The following is a 23,010-nucleotide window of genomic DNA, read 5'->3' on the forward strand; positions in this document are numbered from 1 at the left end:
ACTTTGGAGAACAGTGTGGAGATTCCTCAAGAAATTAAAAATAGAGCTTCCCTATGACCCTGCAATTGCACTCCTGGGTATTTACCCCAAAGAGACAGATTTCGTGAAAAGAAGGGCCATCTGTACCCCAGTGTTTATAGCAGCAATGGCCACAGTCCCCAAACTGTGGAAAGAACCAAGATGCCCTTCAACGGACAAATGAATAAGGAAGATGTGGTCCATATACACTATGGAGAATTATGCCTCCATCAGAAAGGATGAATACCCAACTTTTGTAGCAACATGGACGGGACTGGAAGAGATTATGCTGAGTGAAATAAGTCAAGCAGAGAGAGTCAATTACCATATGGTTTCACTTATTTGTGAAGCATAACAAATATCATGGAGGACAAGGGGTGTTAGAGAGGAGAAGGGAGTTGGGGGAAATTGGAAGGGGAGATGAATCATGAGAGACTATGGACTCTGAAAAACAATCTGAGGGTTTTGAAGGGGCGGGGTTGGGAGGTTGGTGGAACCAGGTGGTGGGTATTGGAGAGGGCACGGATTGCATGGAGCACTGGGTGTGGTGCAAAAATAATGAATACTGTTACGCTGAAAAAAATTAAAAATTAAAAAAAAAACCACAACTCTCAAAGTTCCTGCCCTCTCAGGGTTGGGGTCACTCCTATCTCAGAGTCATCTGTAGCTGTAAGGCGGCGTTACAGCCTTCTGTAGACCAAAGCCAGCACACAGGAGAGGAAGCCTACAGGTCAGAACCAGCCCACCTACTTGCCATATTGCTGCCTACATGTTGACCCTTCAATTGGAGTCTGTGAGCTTTGAGGCCCCACTGGCTCTTGTACAGAAACCAGCAAGCAGTGGCCTTGAGTCCACTGGGACCTCATTGACTGACTCTGACCCTCTCCTGGCTCCTGTCCCCTGCTAACCCCACAGTCACCACAGAAGAACCACAAGGTGTGGAAAAGGAAGGTAGGCAACCACTTATTTCTGTCATCCTCAGCTGCACGATCCTCGGTTCCTCATTTGTACATGGGCTCAAGGGTCATCATTCCTGCCCTATTTACCCTGCTAGGTATTCACAAGAGAAAATGGATGCAAGGGGCGCCTGGTGGCTCAGTGGGTTGGAGCCTCTGCCTTCGGCTCAGGTCATGGTCTCAGAGTCCTGGGATCGAGCCCCACGTCGGGCTCTCTGCTCAGCAGGGACCCTGCTTCCCCCTCTCTCTGCCTGCCTCTCTGCCTACTTGTGATCTCTGTCAAATAAATAAATAAAATCTTTTAAAAAAAAAAAAGAAAGAAAGAAAGAAAATGGATGCAAGAGATTTGAGAATTCTGTACTACACTGAGTTATTCTTATCTCTCCCCAGATTTTGCCAGCATCTCATCCTACTTGCTATCCAGTAGCAGAAAAGCGTAGAGTAGAAGCTGGCACACCACAACCCACGGGCCAAATCTAGCCCATGGTCTGTATTTGTAAATAGGGTTTTATGCTGTAATAAAAGCTTGTTTACATTTACATTATACTCAGCCTGTTTACATTTTGTCCTTGGCTACTTCCTGTGCTACAAAAACTGCATGGATTAGGCGCAACAGAGGTCATGAAGCCCACAAAGCCTAAGATATTTATTGTTTGGCCCTTTGCAGAAAAAGTTTGCTGATACCTTGCAGAGAGGGTCAGGGCAATGGCTCTGAAGTTGGAATGGCTGCGTTTGGATTCCAAATCTTCTACTTCATGGCTGTGTGACCTTGGGAAAATGGTTTAGCCTCAGTCTTCTCTCTCTAAAATGGGGCAATAATGATATCCCTCATCCATACTATCAGATTAGTAGTAAATGAGTAATTCACACAAAACACTTAGCCTGGTGCTTGGCACATAGTGAGAGCTCGGCGTTGGCTGGAATATCATCCAGGGAATGAAAGCTCTGCTTTGGGTTGCCAGACCTTCGGGGGACAGAAGAGCACAGCTCAAGGCACAGGCCATGGAGTGCAACAGACCTGGGTTCATATCCCAGCTCTTTCACTTACTGCATGAGTGATTTGTAGAAGATTAATTAATCTCCCTGAACTTCAGCGTCCTCATGCATGAAACAGAGGGAAAAATTACTAGGATGCTGCGAGGAATGAATGATAAAATGCAGGTGAATGCTTAGAACAGAATTGAACATGGAGTAAACAGTCAGCAGGTGGCATAACTATAACAATAAGAAGAAAAATAGTATTTTTCCCAAGTCGTGCCAGCCACCCAGAATGGATAGGTGGTGGGAAGTTTCTGGGATGCTGACGGTAGGAGGCTCTACCTGGTAGATAGTGATCTAAAGGTAGAGGGTGACTGGTGATACCCTTAACATCAGGTTTTGCACATTTGAAGCACATGTAAATTAAGAGATTAAGATGGGAGTTGGTCACACAGCTATCTATTTGGAGGCTTCTCTCTGCCCAAAGGCCCTCAACACCAAGCACCTTTTTAGTACTAATAATCTATGACCCTATAACTGTTCTTGGACTAAGTGATGGGTCAAGGAGGAGAGCACACATATGTATGTGTGTCATTATGGGGAATATCTCTGAAAGAGCCTCTTCCCATAATACTGCATGGCTACACGGTAATGCTAAGCAGTTTGGTATGCAGGGTGAAAATGCCCTCATTTTGAATTCATTTGCTATCCTAAGGGTTGAGTTATGTAATGGGATATAAACCTTTTTGCCTAGGGAGCATTGACTAAAGAGACTGGGTGTTGTGAGTGGGATACATAAAGATTGGCTTGGTTCCAGATGCCCGCCTAAGCACAGCTCATGCTGCTCTGTTGGCCTAAGATAACAGAAAGTGACAAAGTTCGGTGGGCTGAAGCATGGCAGTGGGAAGGGGGTATTATATATCCTACGAGCTCAAGGTTGCTAGATGGTCAGCCTAATTTAGAAGACTGTGAGACAAGTAACATCACCAAGCATTTATTTGAATGCCATAGACCCAACACTCTTTAGGGTACTGCTAATTGTACCTATCAATGAAGGAGGGCCTCTACCTTCAAGAGAATTTATAATTCAATTGTGGGTGAAAACATACAGTCAGTTGATAATATGAAAGAAAAACAGTGAGTCTTAACCAATGCAAGAAAAGACTTGGAAGCAAGATGACATCAATGGTCAAGAATAGTATCAATTGATTAATATAGGTAAATGACTGACATTTATACATTTCATTTACTTATGTACCAAAAATATTGTGTAGTCATTGTGTGACCACCTAGGGATTGTGAAGAATAACAGGAGCTTTAAGAGTGCAGAAGTATCATCTGTCTTATCCACCACTCTATTTAGAAAACAGGTAACAGTGATTGAATTTTATATAGCTCCTCAGTTAACCTTGATGTTTAGATGTATATGACATTTATGGAGCTCCTAACATAGTCTTAGACTTTGACTTATAAAATACCACTAAGTAGAAATTTAATAGACATCTGTTGGTCTCATATGCCCACCATCCATCTCCTCTCTGTTCACAACACCTTCATTTCCCTTTTTTTGTTGTTGTTGTTGTTTCTTTTGCTTTTTGTTTTTCCTTTTTGGTTTTAGCTGTGGGTCCATCACATCCTCACAGCAAACTTCTTTTTATCTTACATTAGCCTGTGTTGACTTCTGTTCTTGCAATCAAAGAACTTAAAGTAATAAAGCATGAGAGATAGATAAAAAATTGATAAAAGGCACAAATTTTTATCAGCATTTAAAAGAAGGATAGAGACCTTTAGATGATAGCTAGGAATGGGGAAGCATAAGAGTTACATGGAGGAGGTAGCATTTGAGCTAAATCTTTAAAGAAGGGAAAAGGTTTAGAGAGGAAAAAGGCAAGAGGCAGGAAGGCTTTTCGGGGTAGAGCAAGAGCATGGATGAATGGCCCAGAACCTAAAGTCAGCCTAGAAACATCTGAGAACAGCAGTACCTATACGAGAGCCCAGTGAACTCAGTGGTTATCCACTGAGGTCCCATCACACCTAAGTCAGAAGCTGTTCCCTTTCCCATTTTCCATTGAGTCAGAACCACCTTAGCCTTCCCTCTGTCTCTCCTCCACTGAGTTGAGCTTCAAGATGTTAGAACCGAAAGGTCTCGTAAGATCAGATAGTACTGACCTTCTCAGACCAAGGTGATGCTCTAGAGCTCTGCAGGTACCCAAGTCACACACGAGGTACCATAATCCTTGGAGGAGCATTAAGTTTACTCAGAGAGTTGTAGGATGTTTCATTTTTTTTTTTTAATTTTATTTATTTGAGAGAGAGAGAAAGCACAAGAAGGGGGAGGGTCAGAGAGAGAAGCAGACTCCCCACTGAACAGGGAGACTGATGTGGGACTTGATCTGGGACTCCAGGATCATGACCCAAGCCGAAAGCAGTCGCTTAACCAACTGAGTCACCCAGGTGCCCCGCAGGATGTTTCTCTTCACACTCGTCTCTACTGCTTTCCTCCTTTCTTCTGTGCCACATCCACACTGGCCTTCTTTCTGTTTCTAAAGCTCACCAATCTTTTCCTGAGCCTTGATAAGAGCCTTTGTATTTTGGGTCCATTTTTCCTTCTGAAACCGTTTCCCTGGCCCTTTGTCTGTCCAGCTCCTTCTTCTGGTCCATTTCTCAGAGAGAGGGTCTCCCTGACCATCTTAAAGTTGCCCTGCCAGTGGCTCTAACATTTCATGCCATTTTCTTCATAATATTTATTGTGTCGAAAGTGATCTTAACTCATTTATATCGTTTCTCCCATTCTGTAGAAGTGAAGCTTCATTTTTTCATTATGTTCAGTTAGCCACTGTATAGTACATCATTAGTTTTTGATATAGTGTTCAATGATTCATTAGTTGAATATAACACCCAGTGCTCATCACAACACATTCTCTCCTGAATACTCATCACCTGGCTACCCCCTCCCCACCCCCTTCTGTAACCCTCAGTTTGTTTTCCAGAGTCCATAGTCTCTCATGGTTCATCTCCCTCTCTGATTTCTCCCCCTTCAGTTCTCCCTTCCTTCTCCTGTGGTCCTCTGTGCTATTGCTTATGTTCCACATGTGAGTGACACCATATGATAATTATCTTTCCCTGCTTGACTTATTTCACTTAGCATAATCCCCTCCAGTTCTATCCATGTTGATGCAAATAGTGGGCATTCATCCTTTCTGATGGCTGAGTAATATATGGTTCACATCTTCTTTATCCATTCATCTGCTGAAGGTCATCTCGGCTCCGTCCACAGTTTGGCTGTTGGGGACATTGCTGGTATGAACACTGGGGTGCGTGTGCCCCTTCTTTTCACTACATATGTAGCTTCATGATAGCCGGGCCTTGTCTTCTTATCGAGTGTTATATCCCCCAGGTACCATCTTGCTGCCTACCATGTACAACATGCTCAGTAAACATTTATTGGGTGGATGGATGGTGGAAAAATAAAAGAAAGATGGGGAGAAAGAAGAGCATATTCCCATCTGTAGAACTACACATCTCCAATGAGTATTAAAGTTTTATTAGAAGTCTTTTACCAAACGAACAAAGGAAACAAACAAACCAAGGTTTGAGGAACACTGATTTAGTGTGAACTTCATGGCTCACACGGGGAAACTGCACCCAGGCAGGGAAAGGGGCTTATTCCTGGTCCCCGATTTGCTTTTTCCACAGGTAACTTTTCCAAAACCGTATCAGACACCTGAAGAGTCAGTCTGTTTGTCCTGTCCCCTGTCCCAGTTTCATGTGTCAGCCACAAGATGGGTCTAATTCTAGGACCAGGGGGCCCAGTCTTTACCTAATTCTTATCCTCATATACAGTGACACATCTCTTTGGCTGTCAGTGCCTGGTAATTAACACTCGGGTTTCCTAATGAATATACCCATCTGACCAGGGGAGGATGGCTGCTCTTCTGCATCTCCCGTTGCTGCCATGTCCCAACTGGGCTCCAGGGCCAGCATGAAGACAGGCTCCAGGAAGCTGAAATGAATCCAAAGCCAAAGTAAAATGCAACATTGACGTGAGACTCAACTTCTCCAGGCCTGGCAAGGCCCTTGACAATGCGGTCTCTACCACCCTCCAACTTTGCGCCACATCCTTATCCTAGTCATACTGGCTTTTCTGGGGTTTCTCGAAGGTCCCCTCCTCTATCTCACCTCTTTGGATAAACTAGTTCCTCACCCTGGATACTGACACAAGGTGCTGAGTACCATACCTCGCCAGTCGTAAGTGCTCAGGAAGCACTGGCTATAATAATTGTTATGACCATTTTTTCTATGGTTGAGCCCATTACTACTCTTTCAAAATAGCCTTATCTCCCCTTTATGTAAAACTTTGTGAATTCCTGTGCACGGTCCATGAAGGCAGAAAGCATGCGTGTCTCGTATCATCACTGTATCCCAATTTTCTGAGAATATTAGTTTCTGGTGCTCAATAAATATTTGTTGAATTTGGCAAATGAATGATAACTTTTATCTAGTAAAGTCTAAAGAACTGTGATGTTGTTTAGAGGGGATGGGGACAATTTAGATCTATTATGGTAATTCACAGCACATCAGTATTAGATCTTGGGTGTAAGACGGCGTAAGGGGATGGAGGGGCATTCTTACTGTCCTCTGAGTGACAGAAATAGAACACATTTGACATCACGAGGTAAGAGTCCAATCAGGAATACCACTCCCAGCAATAAAGATAGAATTATTCAGGGAGGAGGATGAATATCTAAAGATCCCCCACGCCGCTACACATACTTTCTATCTCCCTCCCCACAAAGGAAACTGTCCTATCCTCTCATTACCCACTATTTACAAGGAGACTGCCACATTTCCAGGGACAGAAGCCAGGAGCCGAGGAGAAATGTCGGTATGAGAAGCCTTACATGAAGTGACAATGAAAAGGAGTTGCTGATACAGGAGTTCCCTCCCTGGGAGAGAGCTGTCAGGGTGATGGCCAGGGCTGGGGGATTTATTGATACTAAGTGGACGGTGCCATAAGCAGGACTCATTATCAGAGGTTTGAGTGAACCAAGAATGGACCTGCGCTGCGCATGGGTTTCCCTGCCCTTGCCTGTCCTGCCCTCCTACCTGCCCAGGAGGGAACTCCTGGCCTCGTTTTTAACTCGCTCTGACTGTTGGACACACTCTGCTACTGAATCTCCTGGAGGCAGAGACCTTGGAATCTGACACTCTGGCTGGGTTCCCTGAATACACTGTGTCTTCTCTCTTTGCCAGGTTTTTGCGATGGCCGTTCTTTTTACCTGAAATTATATATATATATATGAATATATATATGAATACATATATATAAATACATATATATTTTTTTAATTTGGATATAGTTGACACACACTGTTACATTATTTTTAGGTGTGCAACACAGTGATTCAACTTCCCTGTACGTTCTGCTATCTCACCACAAGTGTAGCTGCCATCTGTTACCCTACAACGCTGCTACAACGCCAGTGACTAGTCCCTATGCTGTGCCTTCCCTCCCCAAACGCCCTTCATGCGTGTGCAGTGGCACCATGCCCCCTCTCCTGGCCACATCTCACTTATCTGTCAGTGTCCACACTGGCACGTCCTCTTGGGAGCCTTCTTTGAGGTCCCCACAGGCCAGAGTTAGGTGTTCCTGCCTGAGGCTTGAACTCATCCCTGTCACAGCTCTAATACTGAAGTGTTACTGCCTACTGAGTTGTCCGGCTCTCCCGTGGTCAAGGTCACAGTCCTCGAGGTCAGGACTTATCCTGTACACCAGTGCCTCTCCACTGCCTAGAGAACAGGGATGTTAGACGTCCTGTGTTAGATGGATAGAAGGATGGATAGAGAGCAGAGATAGGTATATATGCTTTTCCTGATTCCCAGACTTGACAGAGGATGCATTGAACACATCACCCAATTCTGTTTCATTTTAATATCCATAGACCCTAGTACAGTCATGCACCTTTATCTATGTCAGAGGAAGGCAGTGTGATATGAAAGGGATTTTCTAGAAACTGAAGCTGACCCAGGTACCATGAGGTTTTTTTTACCAAACTTTCTGGGGAGGAAGGGGCAATACATCACAGAGGTGAAGAGCTCAAGGCCTGTGATCAGACCAGCAGAGCTCAGATCTCAGCTGGGCCTTGTACCGGTCCTGGGCCTTGCTTTCCCTGTTGTAACCTACCTCCTAGGAGGAAGGAAGTCAACGCAAGGGAATGTCCTCATAAGTGCTCAAATGTCAGCTCCTCGTTATTACTGTCAGAGGCATTTTACACACTATTGCTGTCTTGAGCAGAGGGCACTGCACACCATCTAGCCTACTCTGATTCAAGAACAGAGTGAGTCTGAGAGACAGCAGTGCCCCGCAGAGGTCTGATGCTGCCTCTGAAGGTGACACTTCTTCCTCACGCTTGCTGAATGTGACCGTGCAGTCCCCATCTCCAGCCGCCTTTCCGATCTGCCTCTCTCATCTACTCTCTGCCACGTAAACAACCTATACAGCACGTTAAAAGTGCATTTTACAGAAAACTCAGTACCACGGATGCATCTAGATTTAGTGCTAGGAGTCTGCTATAATCAAATCCAAGAACTGAAAGCCTATACCTGCGCCTGAGGGTTGCCAAAAGTTTGACCAGCAAATGACTATAGTATTGTCCATCGGTAAACATGTTTGAGTGAATCAGAATAGAATCCAAGATGTCGGAGCCTGAAGGGATGTTACATATTACAGAGTTCAAACCCTCATATTACAGATGGGAAAACTGAAGCCCAGGGAAACCGTGGATTTGCTCAAGGTCACATAACTGCTGCGTTATGATAAAACCAAAAAGAATCCTCTGGGTCTTCTGGCGTTTAGTACTTTTTTTTTTCTTACAAGACCACCTTATCTATTCTGATTGAATATTTACTATGACAGATTCAAAGAAATGCCCTGTAACTACTAAATGTATTTCTCAGTATTTAATCAATGACTGCATTCTCCACAGGACTTTGGCTACAGAGTGCCTGTCTGTCTCTCTCTCTCAATCTCTCTCTCTCTCTCTGTCTGTCTCTATATGTCTCTCTACCTGTCTATCTACCTGTCTGTCTCTGTCTCTGTCTCTCTCTGTCTGTCTCTACATGTCTCTCTACCTGTCTGTGTCTCTATCTCTCTTTCTCTCTCTGTCTCTGCATGTCCCTCTACATATCTCTCTATCTCCATCTCTCTCCATCTCTCCCTCTTTCTCTCTCTCCCTCTCTCTGTGGTTGCTCCTACTTGGTCAAAATGAGAAGGTAGCTTGAAGGTCTGATGCCAAGCAATCCTGAGGGTCAGGATCCACTCAAGTAAATCCAGGCCAAAATACCTCTAAGCCATGCTCTTTTAGGGAGCAGTGGATAATGTACCCTTCAAGCCTTGGAGGATAAAGCACTTGGTTCAGGGAAGGTTAATTTGAGAAGGGAAAATAGGGAGATTATTTGAGAGGGAAAACTTCCCGGCCTCTCACGTGTCTACGGATTTGATCATGTGCACCAACTCATATTTCTAACACCTCTATCTCCCCCTTTCCTCCTTTGCTTCTAAATTCTAACAAGAAACACCAGCCATGAGGGCCCCAGAGGCCCAGCTAAAGGTGTGAAACCAAGTGGATGACGTGAGGGAATAGATCTAGATATAAGATTCATATCCCACAGGATAATATTTCACTGCAGCAGAGGGAGAAGAAATCCTAAAAATACCGTAGAGAGCATATTATAATATTTTAACGGGTTTATGTGCCCCCTCTACATACTTCACTCACTAAGATGGATTGTGCTTTTTGACAAATCTATATTTAACATAGGGAGAATAATATACAATGTATGTTTCCTGGTGGAGAAATCCATATTTATGGAAATTTTGATTCTGGCAATTAAAATAGATATTTAAAGACAGGGCCTATTGTCTGCTATGAACAGATAGACCATCCTCATTAGGGTGAAAGAGAAAATAGTCTGAGTGCGAAAGGATAAAGAGCTACTTTAGAGGAGCAGGAGGTCCAGGTTGACCCAGTAGTCATCTCTGTTTGAGTCCAGCTCCCTCTCATACCCTAAGTCACAGGGACTGTCTTAATCAAGCATTTATCATCCATTCACTCAACAAATAACTCACAAAGCCCTTCCACGTCCCAGGCTCTATGCTGGCTTTGGGGCACAAGTGAGACCCCTGTGTTCAGGGATTAACACTGACCCAGGCAGCCACAGAAATAAATAAGCGACAAGAGGAAATGATTTCAGATAATAAGAAAGTCTGAGAAATAAGATAGGGTGCTGTGACAGAGAGGCAGGTATGGGGAGGCTGGAGTCACTCATGAGAAGGGGTGATGAAGGAAGGCCCTTCAAGGGAATAAAATTTGAGCTGAGATACAACAGCAGAAAAGGAGTGATGCAATGAACACTAGGTATTATACGCAACCGATGAATTATTGAACTCTGCATCTGAAAGTAATGATGTCCTATGTGTTGGCTAATAGAATTCAAATTTTAAAAAAGGAAAAAAGAAAAGAAAAAAGGAGTGATCTTTGCAGACAGGTAAGGGAAGAGCCTGCAGGCGGAGGAAGGGAGCAGCTGTCACGGAGTCTCAGGGCAGAGCGAGCTCAGAGCCCCAGAGAACAGCTAGCTACCGAGAGCTCAGAGCCCTGGAGAACAGCTAGTTACCAAGAGCTCAGAGCCCCGGAGAACAGCTAGTAGCTACCAAGAGCTCAGAGCCCTGGAGAACAGCTAGCTACCAAAGCCTGTGTGGCCAGAGCAGGGAGCAAGGAGAGGGGTGTGAGGTGGGATGGGTCCAAGGGGCTGGGTATTTGGGCTCTGAATTATGGTCAGATGCTTCCTACGTGCTGTGAGAAATCTCAAAACTTTGCAGAGCTTTTGCACAAGGAAGGGAGATCGTGTTTTGTTTGTCTTATTTTGGTTTTGCTTTTGTTAATTAAAAAGATCCCTCTTGCTTCAGGGTGGAGAAGGGATTCCACAGCTGAAAACCATATGCCATAAGCCGAGAGTCTGTGAGAACCACCTTCCGGTACCAGGAGGGGGGTATGGAGTGGATTAAGAGCAGTCATTTCACGAGGTTCTGGTCTCAAAAAGTCATCAGTCAGTGGACTGGGGATCTAGAGAGGTCATGCAGGTATGCAAATATGTGTTCATGAACCAGCCCAGTTTCCTGTAGACAGTTTGCTGGTTTCAGTGGGAATCAAGCAGATGACTTGTACAGTTCAGCTGCAGTCTTTAAGAGATGGATTTTTAAGCCCATTAGCTCTAGGGACTGAATGGGAACTGAGACTCACAACAGACAACTGGGTACTGGCACTTAGTTGCATTCTTTAGTGCAGCATGGCCCAGAGAATCTTCAATAACATGTTAAAAGTATTCACCAACAAAGGATCCTGGGGATGTACAGACTTGACAAAATCTGGGTTAAAGTTGAACGGGATTCCTCACAACCTTTTATGTAACCAGTGTGTAGTATGAAACTCCAAGATGCGACGAGGAATACACCATTTCCCAGATCTGCTTGGCCAAAGAGGTCTTTTCTTTTTTAAGGAGCATTTTGCGGGACTAATGTTTCATGTGACACATTTGGGTGATGCTTATACAGGGTAATTTGAGACACCCCCCCCTATACACGGTAACACAGGGTCATGGAAGCAGGTGATGTGCCTAACAGAACAGAGGATCTAAGAGTACTAGCTTTCTTCAACTCAAAAAAATAAAAAACAAAAAACAACGACAACAACAACAACAAAAAAACGGTAATACCAAAGTCACAGGGCTGTGATGAGAACTGAATATTCTAATATATGTGAAAGGACTGAAAAGCACCTGAAAATACTGTTACTGTGATGAAAAAGACTCATCTCACCATCCTTATGAGCAGGGTAATTTCAGGCTTTGGATATGGCTGTAGGGTTGGTCACCTACTTCACTGGGGCAATGACAATGAACCCTCATCCTGTATCACATATAAAAGATTAATTTAGTAGCTAACTGACCTGGGGTTTGGCCCTATGACTTTGGTTTTTTAATATTATATTCTAACCAGCATGTAATAAACCATAACCCAGGATTGGTAACTACACTGGGATCTTACAAAATAGCTCCCTTGGGGATATTTACACAGCTGAACTATTATTATGTCTGATACCCTGGGGGGCCTGAACGATCAGCTTGTGGGATGTATAAACACTAGGTGAACATCGGCAGAGAAATGTACACTGAAAGCTAAGGGTAGACTGAGAATATCAACACTTATTTTCTAATCATTTATCAGCAGCAAGCTGGCAGACCTCCTTCTTCCTGTAACAACTTTTAATGCTTCACTTTAAATTGATGGGCAGTGTCATGGAAAGATGACTGGATTGGGGTTCAGATGTCTACCCATTCAGATATGCCTTAGCTGTGCCATCATAGACATGGTCATTAATTTCCTGAGCCTTAGTTTCTCCCTTTAAAAAATGACTCACTCAGGGCACCTGGGTGGCTCAGTGGGTTAAGCCTCTGCCTCTGGCTCAGGTCATGATCTCAGGGTCCTGGGATTGAGCCCCGCATCGGGCTCTCTGCTCAGCGGGGAGCCTGCTTTCCCCCCTCTCTCTTCGTACTTGTGATCTCTCTGTCAGGTAAATAAATAAAATCTTTATTTTAAAAAAAAAAAGACTCACTCATCACTCTTCTACATTAAGAAGATCGTGCATGGAGGGCGCCTGGGTGGGTCAGTGGGTTAGAGCCTCTGCCTTCGGCTTGGGACATGATCCTGGGGTCCTGGCATCTCTGCCTGCCTCTTTGCCTACTTGTGATCTCTGTCTGTCAAATAAATAAATAAAATCTTTAAAAAAACTATTAAAAAAAAAAAGAAGGTCGTGCACAGATAAAGTAAGAGAACATATAAAAATGGTTTGCGTATTTTTATAATTGGTAAGCTTGATAACATCTGGCATGGAATTGGCACCCCCTAAACATTAGATCAGACAGATGGATGGGTGAGTGGGATGCACAGATAGGTGAAATGGATGGACAGCTGGATTAGACTGCTAAGCTGGAAGGATGGATGGCTATGGTGGTTGGATGGGCAGATGGCCAGATGATGGATGGATGGAAGGACGATGAGTAGGGGTGGATGAACTAGTGGATGGGTTCGTTTTGGAGCCATCTGCCAGTTTCCTTGCAGCATCTTCTATTAATCCTTCTCTTCTCCTCCTCTAGTCTGTTCCCAGTTCTCCAAAGGAGTCTACGCCATCTTTGGGTTTTATGAACGGAGAACTGTCAACATGCTGACCTCCTTCTGTGGGGCCCTCCATGTCTGCTTCATTACACCAAGCTTTCCCGTTGACACCTCCAATCAGTTTGTCCTTCAGCTGCGCCCTGAGCTGCAGGATGCTCTTATCAGCATCATCGACCATTACAAGTGGCAGAAATTTGTCTACATTTATGATGCCGACCGGGGTAAGCCAAGGGTTAGGGGAGGGAGACTGTTGAGAGATGGAGAGAAAATTGCCAGCAGGAAGGAGAACGATGCCTCCCTGCTTCATTGAAAAGCATGGGGGGAGTGATCCAGAAATACTCTGTTTCTATGGTCTGATTTCTCAGTGGCTAATCTCCAACTCACAGTGTGGAAGCACATCCTTTGAGAGAGTAATCCTCTTAACACACCATGTCACTCTGCAGTTCACCAAGCTTCCATGGCTCCCGAGTCCAGACTCAAAGCCCAAAGGCCTCCTTTGAATGGCTCATGGCTCACGGTGTAGTTGTCAGGAGCACAGACTCTAGAGTCAGATGCACCTGGATCTAAATTCTATGTCTTCTCCTCTCCAGCTGTTTGTCTTAGGGCAAGTTCTTTCTGCCTCAGTCTGACCATTTATGTTGAGGCTAAGATTTTCTATGCCTTCATTACCTCATCTCTGTAATAACATAAACCTAATTTCTGCCTCCTGAGGTTTCTGTGAGGATTAAACGAGGTGACTAGAAAGTTCCTGTCAGTGCATGGTACATTAAGTGCTCACGTATGTTAGCTATCATCATCACCATCACCATCACCTCTCCCAGGCCCTTCTAATTGTGCTTCCACTTACATTTCGAATTTTACATCACATTTTCCTAATGTTTCCTTTGATTTTTTTTCTTCTCTGCATCTTTCCTCATGCTGTTTCTCTTTTCCGGAATGCACTTGCTTTCCCAAATCTATATATGTGAATCCTTCCTTTCTTTTGCATCCTGCTCAAACACTGCTTTTTCAACCCCCTAATCCTGAAATGGCAACTATACTCTTTTTTCCAATGCCTGTGGTGGTTGTACTGTATGCTCCTACCTTTCCCTTGAATACTAAATAGTCATCAGAACTTAGTCATTATTAGTATAAATAAATAAATGGATTATGCAAAGTCTGGAAACTGAGGCAGAAGGGTTTTGCTCTGAATGAAAGGAAGGTTTCACTTGCAGGAAGGCCTAGAAGACTTTCGAGTAGGAAGCTTGTGAGATCAATTTTTGGGCGCAGTGTGAAATGCCATTACTCAATGAGGAGGAACCAGCAGGAGAGACCAGAAACCCTCTGCTTTCTTCAATCCCCCTCCTTACTTTGAGGATCTCCCTCTCAAACAGCAGGCACTGTGAGGATTATACCCATAGAAGGGCTTTTTCAGGACAGCTTTACAGCATGCTAAAGCTTGTGGCCTGGAAGTGTCAAACCTACTTCCCAGAATCCAGAAAAAAAAAAAAAAATGTAACTTTGATTATGGAGAATCACCTCTGGGGTTGGCAGAAACACCCATGCTCTTAAAGGACTCTGTCTCAGAAATCTGAGCTCAGAGCTCTGCCGTTTGCTAGCTACGTGACCTTGGGCCAATGACTAAATCTCTCAGAGCCTCAATTTTCGTATCTGTGGTGCAGTGGGGATAATAATGTTATGTACTTCATAGCATTAAGTAAATTGAAAACAAGAAAGCTAGTGGAATAGTGCCAGACACATAGTAAACTTTGAGTCAATGTGAGGCGTACGCCACACCAAATAGCTTGCACTGGCAAAGAAACAAAGGTAAGAAGGCACACTTCTTCAAAGAAGACACGTAATGGCCAACAGACACATGATAAAAATGCTCCACATTACTTGGCATCAGGGAAATACAAATCAATACCACAATGAAATACCACCTCACACCAGTCAGAATGGCTAAAATTAACAAGACAGGGAACAGCAAGTGTTGGTAAAGAAGTGGAGAAAGGGGAACCCTCTTACACTGTTCGTGGGAATGTAAGCTGGTACAGCCACTCTGGAAAACAGTATGAAGGTTCCTTAAGGAATTAAAAATAGAACTAATAGAACTATCCTACAACCCAACAATTGCACTACTGGGTCTTTACCTGCACCCCAATGTTCATAGCAGCAGTGTCCAGAACAGCCAAACTGTGGAAGGAGCCAAGATGCCCTTCAACAGAGGAATGATGGATAAAGAAGATGGGGTTCCACATATACAACAGAATATGACTCGGCCATCAGAAAGGATGAATACCTACCATTAACATCAACATAGATGGAACTGGAGGGTATTATACTAAGTGAAATAAGTCAGTCAGAGAAAAGCAATTATCATACGGTTTCACTCATATGTGGAATAAAAGTAATAGCACAGAGGATCTTAGGGGAAGGGAGGGAAAACTGAAGGGGAAGAAATCAGAGTGGGAGACAAACTATGAGAGACTCTTGACTCCAGGAAATAGACTGCGGGTTGCAGAAAAGGAGGTGGGTAAGGGGGTGGTGTAAACAGGTGATTGGCATTAAGGATGGTATGTGATGTGATGAGAAGTGGTGTTATGCCTGAGTAATTAATCATTACACACATCAAAAACTAATGATGTACTATATATTGTCTAACTGAATCTAAATAATTTTTTAAAAAAGAAAAAAAAGGCATAACAGCATCCATCTAGAGGAGATTCTTGAGGACAGGCATCATACTGTTCATTGTGGGAGGGATGAGCAGGGTTACAAGGAGACAAATGATATATGTACAAAAGACTGATTAATAATGCACGAGTGAAGCCACCACCTGAAGTAGGCAGAAAAATGACCTCCATCTTCCCCCCACAGATGTCTCTGCTCTGAGAATTTGGGGACCTGTAAATGTGTTATATTCCATGGCAAGAGGGATTAAAGTTACAGATAGAATATACATTGCTAATCCACTGACCTTGGAGAGATTAACTTGGATTACTTATTTGGACCTAATGTAATCACAAGCATTCTTAAATGTGGAAGGTGGAGGCAGAAGAGTCAGTGTCAGAAGGAGATATGTGAAAGACTTAACCGGTTACTGCTGGTTTTGAAGGCGGAAGGGGCCATAAACCAAGAAATGCGAGCAGTCTCTAGAAGGTAAAAAGGCAAGAAAATCTCCCCTAGAACCTCCCGGGAGCAACACAGCCCCACCGACACACTGATTTTAGTTCAAGGAGATTCATTTCGAACTGACCTGTGGCAGTATAAGATGATACATGTGTTGTTTTAGACCAGTGAGTTTGCGGTGATTTGTTACTGCAGCAGGAGGAAACCGAGACACCATTTATGTCTCAAAGATGAAACAAAGCTGCATTGAGTAATGGGGTCCTCTATCATTTAACTATGAATCAGAAGAGAATCATTTAATTCAATCCACAGTGATTGAATACCTCCTATGTACAAGGCAAAGTATCCGGTCCTGAACATTCATGAATTTGACAGTTACTAGGTGTCTACTTAGGTGTCAGTTTGGCACATTTAATAAGTAGCTACCAAATGCCCCATAATATTTATAAAACCCTTGCCATGTATCAGACATTCTTATTTAATCCTCACGACACGACAACGTAGGCATTAATAACACCACCATTTTACCATTAAAGAAACTGAAGTTTGAAGAAGTTAAGTAGTCTGTACAAGGTCATTTAACCAATATATTGTAGCATCAGGATTTGAGCCTTTGATTATATTTTTAATCACTAACACTACTGTCTGCAAAGTTCTAGAAACAGAAGGACAGAAGAGACTCACTGCCTGCCTTCAGTGAGTGAGCTCTGACTTACACGGTGGGAAAAAGCTGAGCTGAGGTTGGTGGAGGAGCCAGTGTGGTGTGATCAGGGAAGTGGGTGCCGAGTGGAGGCGGGTGGTACCTGTGGATCCTGACGGCCACTTCTTCAACTTACCGATTTCCAGGTCTGTCCGTCCTGCAGAAAGTCCTGGACACAGCTGCCGAGAAGAACTGGCAGGTGACAGCGGTCAACATTTTGACCACCACAGAGGAGGGATACCGGATGCTCTTTCAGGACCTGGAAAAGAAAAAGGAGAGGCTTGTGGTGGTGGACTGTGAATCAGAACGCCTCAACGCCATCTTGGGCCAGGTAGTGCGTGCAGCAAAGGCTCAGACTGGGTGAGGGGAGTGGTTCAAGAGCAAGCTGGACAACCTTTTGCCCACACAGAGAGCACTTGATGATATCGGAAGGTGACTTCTTCCCCACCTTCTGTAATTTATACATTTTAGTTCTGAATTTTTATAAAATAGCACAAACAATGGGAGACTGGACCTAGAGCTTCCCATGGTTCTCAGATCAGCTGACCAAAAACTAACCTCCAGGGTTTCCCTCTATGGTGAAAAAGCAGATTGCACTGCATTTTAGAGTCTGTGAAGCACTGTCACATGGGGAACACAGACTGCTAGAGTCAGATTCCTAGGTTCAGCTCTGGGTTCTGTCACTCATGGTCTGGCAGTCGCCATCTCATCCATCCGGCCCACTGCCCTGGTTTGAGTGCAGGGATGCAGCAGGCACCACTCATGTGTCTGAGAAATCCACCGATTGTACATTCTGTGAAAGGGCACTGTGACCCCAATAGTTTTAGCCAGGACTCTAAGCCATGGTTCTTCCCATTCTCAGAATGAGAGTATGTACCCACTACACAAGCAGCAGGCCTTTCTTTATCTCTTGTCTTTTTGACAAGCTTACACTTGTGTATCCAGGTGAACTAGCAAGAAAGTAGATTTGGCGATCATTCTCTAACAGGGCTGTATAATTACAGATGGTAGTTTTAGGTACTTGACAACGTGACAAAGCTTGTTGATGGCCTTTCAAGACCCTGGGATCCCCATCAGGAATCTCGCCATTAACAGAATCTCGCCAGCAACAGAACAGGGGAGATTCTGAAAATCGAGAATTGTTTAAGGCATTACGTATGTTTTCTACTCCACTAAGTATGGATCTAGTCTCCCCTCTTGGAAAGAGAATCCAGGGGTGCCTGGGTAGCTCAGTGGGTTAAGCCTCTGCCTTTGGCTCAGGTCATGATCTCAGGGTCCTGGGATCAAGCCCCGCATCGGGCTCTCCACTCAGCAGGGAGCCTCCTTCCCCCTTTCTCTCTGCCTGCTTCTCTGCCTACTTGTGATCTCTCTCTCTCTGTGTCTAATAAATAAATAAAGTCTTAAAAAAAAAGAAAGAGTGAGAAACCAGCAAAAATTGTTTCCATGAGATGGGCATTCTCTGGGCTGGACTCAAGGGATTTGAATGCAAGTTAAACAAGGCAGTATCAGGTAATGATTAAACATAGAGACCCTGCAGCCAGAGTAGCTGCAAGTTAAACCCCAGCTCTAGTCTTTACTACCTCCATAACCTTGGCCAGGTTTTTCATCTTTCTATGTCTCAGATTCCTGATCTGTGAAATGGCCATAGTAATAATACAGCTTTCTTCAGAGGGCTCCTATGAGAGTTAGAAGAATCTATTCATGTAAAGCACTTTGAACAGAACCTGCCCCATGGAAAGTGATCAACACTTTGCCCAGTTCTGCTTTTTCTAGCACCACCTAGTACTACCTTCTTGAGTCACTTCCTCTTTGGGCATGTGTCCTCATCTATAAAATAGAACTGATGGCTCCTGTTCTACGAGCTGAGAAAAAGACTGGATGAGATAGCAGTTGGAAAAAGTACTGAATGATAATTAGATATTCTTAACAGACTGATGATTTGTCATTTGTTGTTTTGTAATAAAGACGGTGGCCAGTGCTACCATTTTCTGAGCACCTGCCATGTACCAGACACCATGCCGAGTCCTTCCCATGCATCACGCTACCTCATCTTCACGTCTACTCTAAAAAACCACTTCTATCACTTCCCCTAATTTATAAATGAAGAATTAAGGGACTATACTTGCCTGGGAATTCACAGCTAGCATGTAAGAAAAGCAGGAAGTCAAAGTCATCTTACTCTGGCTGCGGAGCCCAACCTTCCCCAAAATGTAACTTTTCAGTCTCTCCTGTCTCTAGCCACCTTCTCTGCCAAAAGACAAACTTACGTTTTGTAAGTAAGTGACTTGTTTGTATGGGCATTTTAGATGGTAGTGTATTAACTCTTTTAATTGCTGGATTCTTCTGTTCTGAAAAGCAAGGCCAAAGAGCTGAATGGATCTTACAGATCACTTGATTTACCACCTGCATTCACAATTTACAGGTGGGATAACTGATGGTCCCATTGGCTGATTTGCCTTCAATTCAGACAACTAGTTGGTAACAGTGATGGGTCTCGAATTTACATCTAGTGGTTTAGAGTCTGACATCTTGACATCATTTTAAACAACTGAACACTTGAATTGGGATCTTTTCAGTCTAATACAAACGTCCTGCCTGACCTAAGGAGGAAGACAGTGATTCTCAATTCCAGGTATGGAATTGCCTATCTCTGTCTCCAGTCCCCCAGTCAGAACACTGGCATTATGAGGACAAGGATTTTTGGTTTATGTTCTTCTTTGTGGTATCCACAGTGTGTTGAACAGTGCTGGGTACCTTGTAGGTATTCAATAAATATTTCAATAAATATTTTCTGAGTGCCTGGAAAGAATAGAGAATCAATGAAGGCTCTAGGAAAGATACCAAATATGAGATAGGTCTGAATATGTACAGGTAGTCATTGGATGGATAAGAGCCATTAAGCTGGAAAGAAGGGCATGTAGGGCAGCCCAGAGGGCATGTGAGGGCTGGGGTTCATAGACTGACCTAGCAAGGCAGGTGTTAGATGCTACGTGTCCATGGGGAGACAGTGAGTCACATGATTGAGGCTATTCTTGGAAACTGCTCTAAAGAGTTTGGGGTTTATTCCATAGACAGTGGAGTCAGTAAAGGTTTGTGAGCAAGGAATAGGGTTATTAGAATATAATGCTTTGTCAATATATTAGACAGAAAATTATATAGTACAGTCATTAAGTTCAGAATGAGTTAGAGATGAGAGAGACCAGGATTAGGCTATCACCCTGCTTTAATGCCTTCACAGTGATTCCCACTTGCTGAAATCTGGCTCATTTATCTGTTTATATATTTGCCATCTGTCTCCCTACTAAAACATCAGTTCAGTTTAGGGAGGGCACAAGGACCCTGCCTCACAGGGCCACAGGCTGTCCCCAGCACACAGCACAGTGCTCAGCATATCATCCTTGTTCAGTAAGTATCTGCTGGCTGCATTAACGAATCAGAGAAGGTTTTACAGAGTAGCTGGGATTTGAGCTCAGCCATAAAGGTTATGAATAATCAGAGAGAATGGGAAAGGACATTCCAGACGCAAAGATTATGAATTAAGGCAGTCCAGTGGAAATGAGCTTTGAAGTAATAGGCTGAGCAAAGCTACAGGGCTCCAGGTGAACTTGTACAGTGCCTTTATAACACCCTTTCAATTTGTAACCCAGGGGCATTCACCTCTCCATCTAGTGTGGGTCTCACTGCAGTAAAGTGGACCCCAGGGAGGCAAGGACCATTTATGCCTCCGTTCCCACTCTCTCCGGAGCTTAGTGCTTGGTACAGAATAAGCACTTAATTGATGTTTGTGAAAGGAGGGAAGAGAGGGCCATGGGTTGGTGAAAAGAATGGGTGGAAAGGTTGGCATTATGTTGAACCATATGCAGCTGCTAATTTTTATCAACCCAAAGTCACCAATCGTCATCTGTTTCTTACGTTTCAATCTGTAATTTTATCTTGCAGAGACTATTCTTATCCATTGCCTAAATGTGGCAGGTTTTGAAAGATCTCTTATTTGCTGCTATTTTGTGTTTATTAGAAGCTGGATAGGTTTTTGGTAAAGGTGTCTTATTATTGAAAGGGCAGCAAACCATTTGACAAGAAGATGGAAAAGTAATGAAGAATTATTAATAAAACTATCATCCCAATAGTATTTGAGCTCCGTGGCCTGGAATTTCACAATCTAACCACTGCTTCAGAACATGCATTGTGTGTGCTTGCATTTAATTATTCCCTACATTAAAAAAATATGTGAGCTGTATGCACATACATCCAATTAAGTAGATGTCTAAATGTGGGTTTTAATAACCTTGAAAATTTATTCAGTTAGACAAGAAGCCCAAGTGCTTCTCATATGTTTTATGCCTTCTTGTAAGAGTGCAGGAGAGGCAGTGAGCAGAATGTACTAACCCCAATTTCATGATTAAAAAATGAAGAAATAGATCAAGTTAACTTGCAGGCTGAGATAGGGCTATGCTCTTAGCTGTTCCTTGGGTGGCGTGTCTGGCTGCCTGAGCAAACCCCTGGATAATTCATCCCACAAATATTTTTCCTGCCCACATTGATTACAAAAGTCTGCACAATGAGGATGGAGTAGTTTTGGGGGACCCTGGCTCTTACTGATTAATCATAATTGGCTTACATACAAAGACTCACAACAGTCAGGTTCCTGTCTTGGCACTGCTGCAAGATCTGGGCAAATCATTTCCCCTCTCTAGGCCTTAACTTCCCATCTGTACAGTGGAAGACTGGACCATCTGATCCTGACATGCCCTTCCAACTTCCAGGTTGAGTGGTCAGTTAATTCCTGGGTATCCAACTAGTTTAGGGAAGAGGTCACAATATTCAGGGAAAGAAGGAACTGGATCTGAATATGGTTTATTCAAGGAGTTGAAGGTCAAGAACCTACCCATCTGACCATCTACTCACATCCATCCATCCATCCATCCATCCATCCAAGCAGCAGGTAATGTCATGACAGTGGCAGTGAATTCAACACAGCTTCAGATTCACACAAGGAAAGAATCTCCATCCTGGGAAAGGCTTTATGGATGAAGAAGTGAAATAAGCATTTCATCTGAATTGGGCGGGGGGCAGGGGGGGTTATGGTAACACTCCTCTACATGTAGTATCAGACAAAACTAATTTCAAATCCTGCATCTGCCACTTAATAGCTGGGTAACCTTAGGGAGCTTATTTAATCTCTCCATGCCATTTAATCTCTCCTCATCATCATAAAATGAGGGTATCCATAATGCCACCAATACTGTACTTGGAATACTTAGGATAGAACAGGATACACTGTAAGCACTCGCTGTTGGTTGCTACTATCATTGCCATTGTAGCTTTAATTGCAAATCTGATTGATGAATCCCTTCCCATTGTGTTTTGTAGATCATAAAGCTGGAGAAGAACGGCATCGGCTACCACTACATCCTTGCAAATCTGGTGAGTACCATGCATGGCTGTTCAGCCTATGCACCGCTGCACATACAGGCCCTACCTTGCTTTTGCGGCCCCCAGCTAATGGGAACTGCCTGGGTGGGAGGGGCAACTCAGAGCTGCAATACTAAGCTTGCCTGCTCCCCTCCACATCCCCATTTGTCAGACCATGGCAACTGTGGTAACCCTCTCATCTTCCTTAGAAGAGGGGGTCATCACAAGGGTAGGTTGAATCAGCTCTGCCCCTTGATAGTAAGGACAAAACTGCCCATCTTTGAAGAGATACAAGGTGTTTCCACCCCTCTATTTTGACACCAGTCGCTGTTTTACTGTTTCTAAGTACAAACACTGGAATCACAATGATACTGGTATTGACAGCTCTTTAACCAGAAAGCAATTATACAACATGAACAATATTATGTTGATTTAGTTTTTACTCACTTTCTATGTGGTATAAATTAACCCTATCTTCTTAAAAAATTTTGTTTTCATTTTAATGTATTCTAGCTCTTTTTATTGGACACAATCATTTTCAATGTTGTGAAGATTTGAGTCATCAAATAATTTTTATTCATATTAAATTTCACCTAATAACATGT

The 23,010-nt window shown here is 43.6% G+C and overlaps 1 protein-coding gene across 3 annotated transcripts in view; it reads left to right on the top strand.

The window, feature by feature from the left end:
- GRIA1 (glutamate ionotropic receptor AMPA type subunit 1) overlaps window positions 1–23,010 on the top strand; it is a 306,213-nt gene that overhangs the window by 139,503 nt on the left and 143,700 nt on the right. For all 3 annotated transcript variants that reach the window (XM_059417205.1, XM_059417204.1, XM_059417206.1), the window contains 3 exons: window positions 13,164–13,403; window positions 17,140–17,324; window positions 22,364–22,417. In XM_059417205.1, the coding sequence (XP_059273188.1) occupies window positions 13,164–13,403; window positions 17,140–17,324; window positions 22,364–22,417 (479 nt within the window). The remainder of the gene's footprint in view (window positions 1–13,163; window positions 13,404–17,139; window positions 17,325–22,363; window positions 22,418–23,010) is intronic.

The sequence above is a fragment of the Mustela nigripes genome, chromosome 12 (genome assembly GCF_022355385.1).
Source record: "Mustela nigripes isolate SB6536 chromosome 12, MUSNIG.SB6536, whole genome shotgun sequence".
Classification (NCBI taxonomy): domain Eukaryota; kingdom Metazoa; phylum Chordata; class Mammalia; order Carnivora; family Mustelidae; genus Mustela; species Mustela nigripes.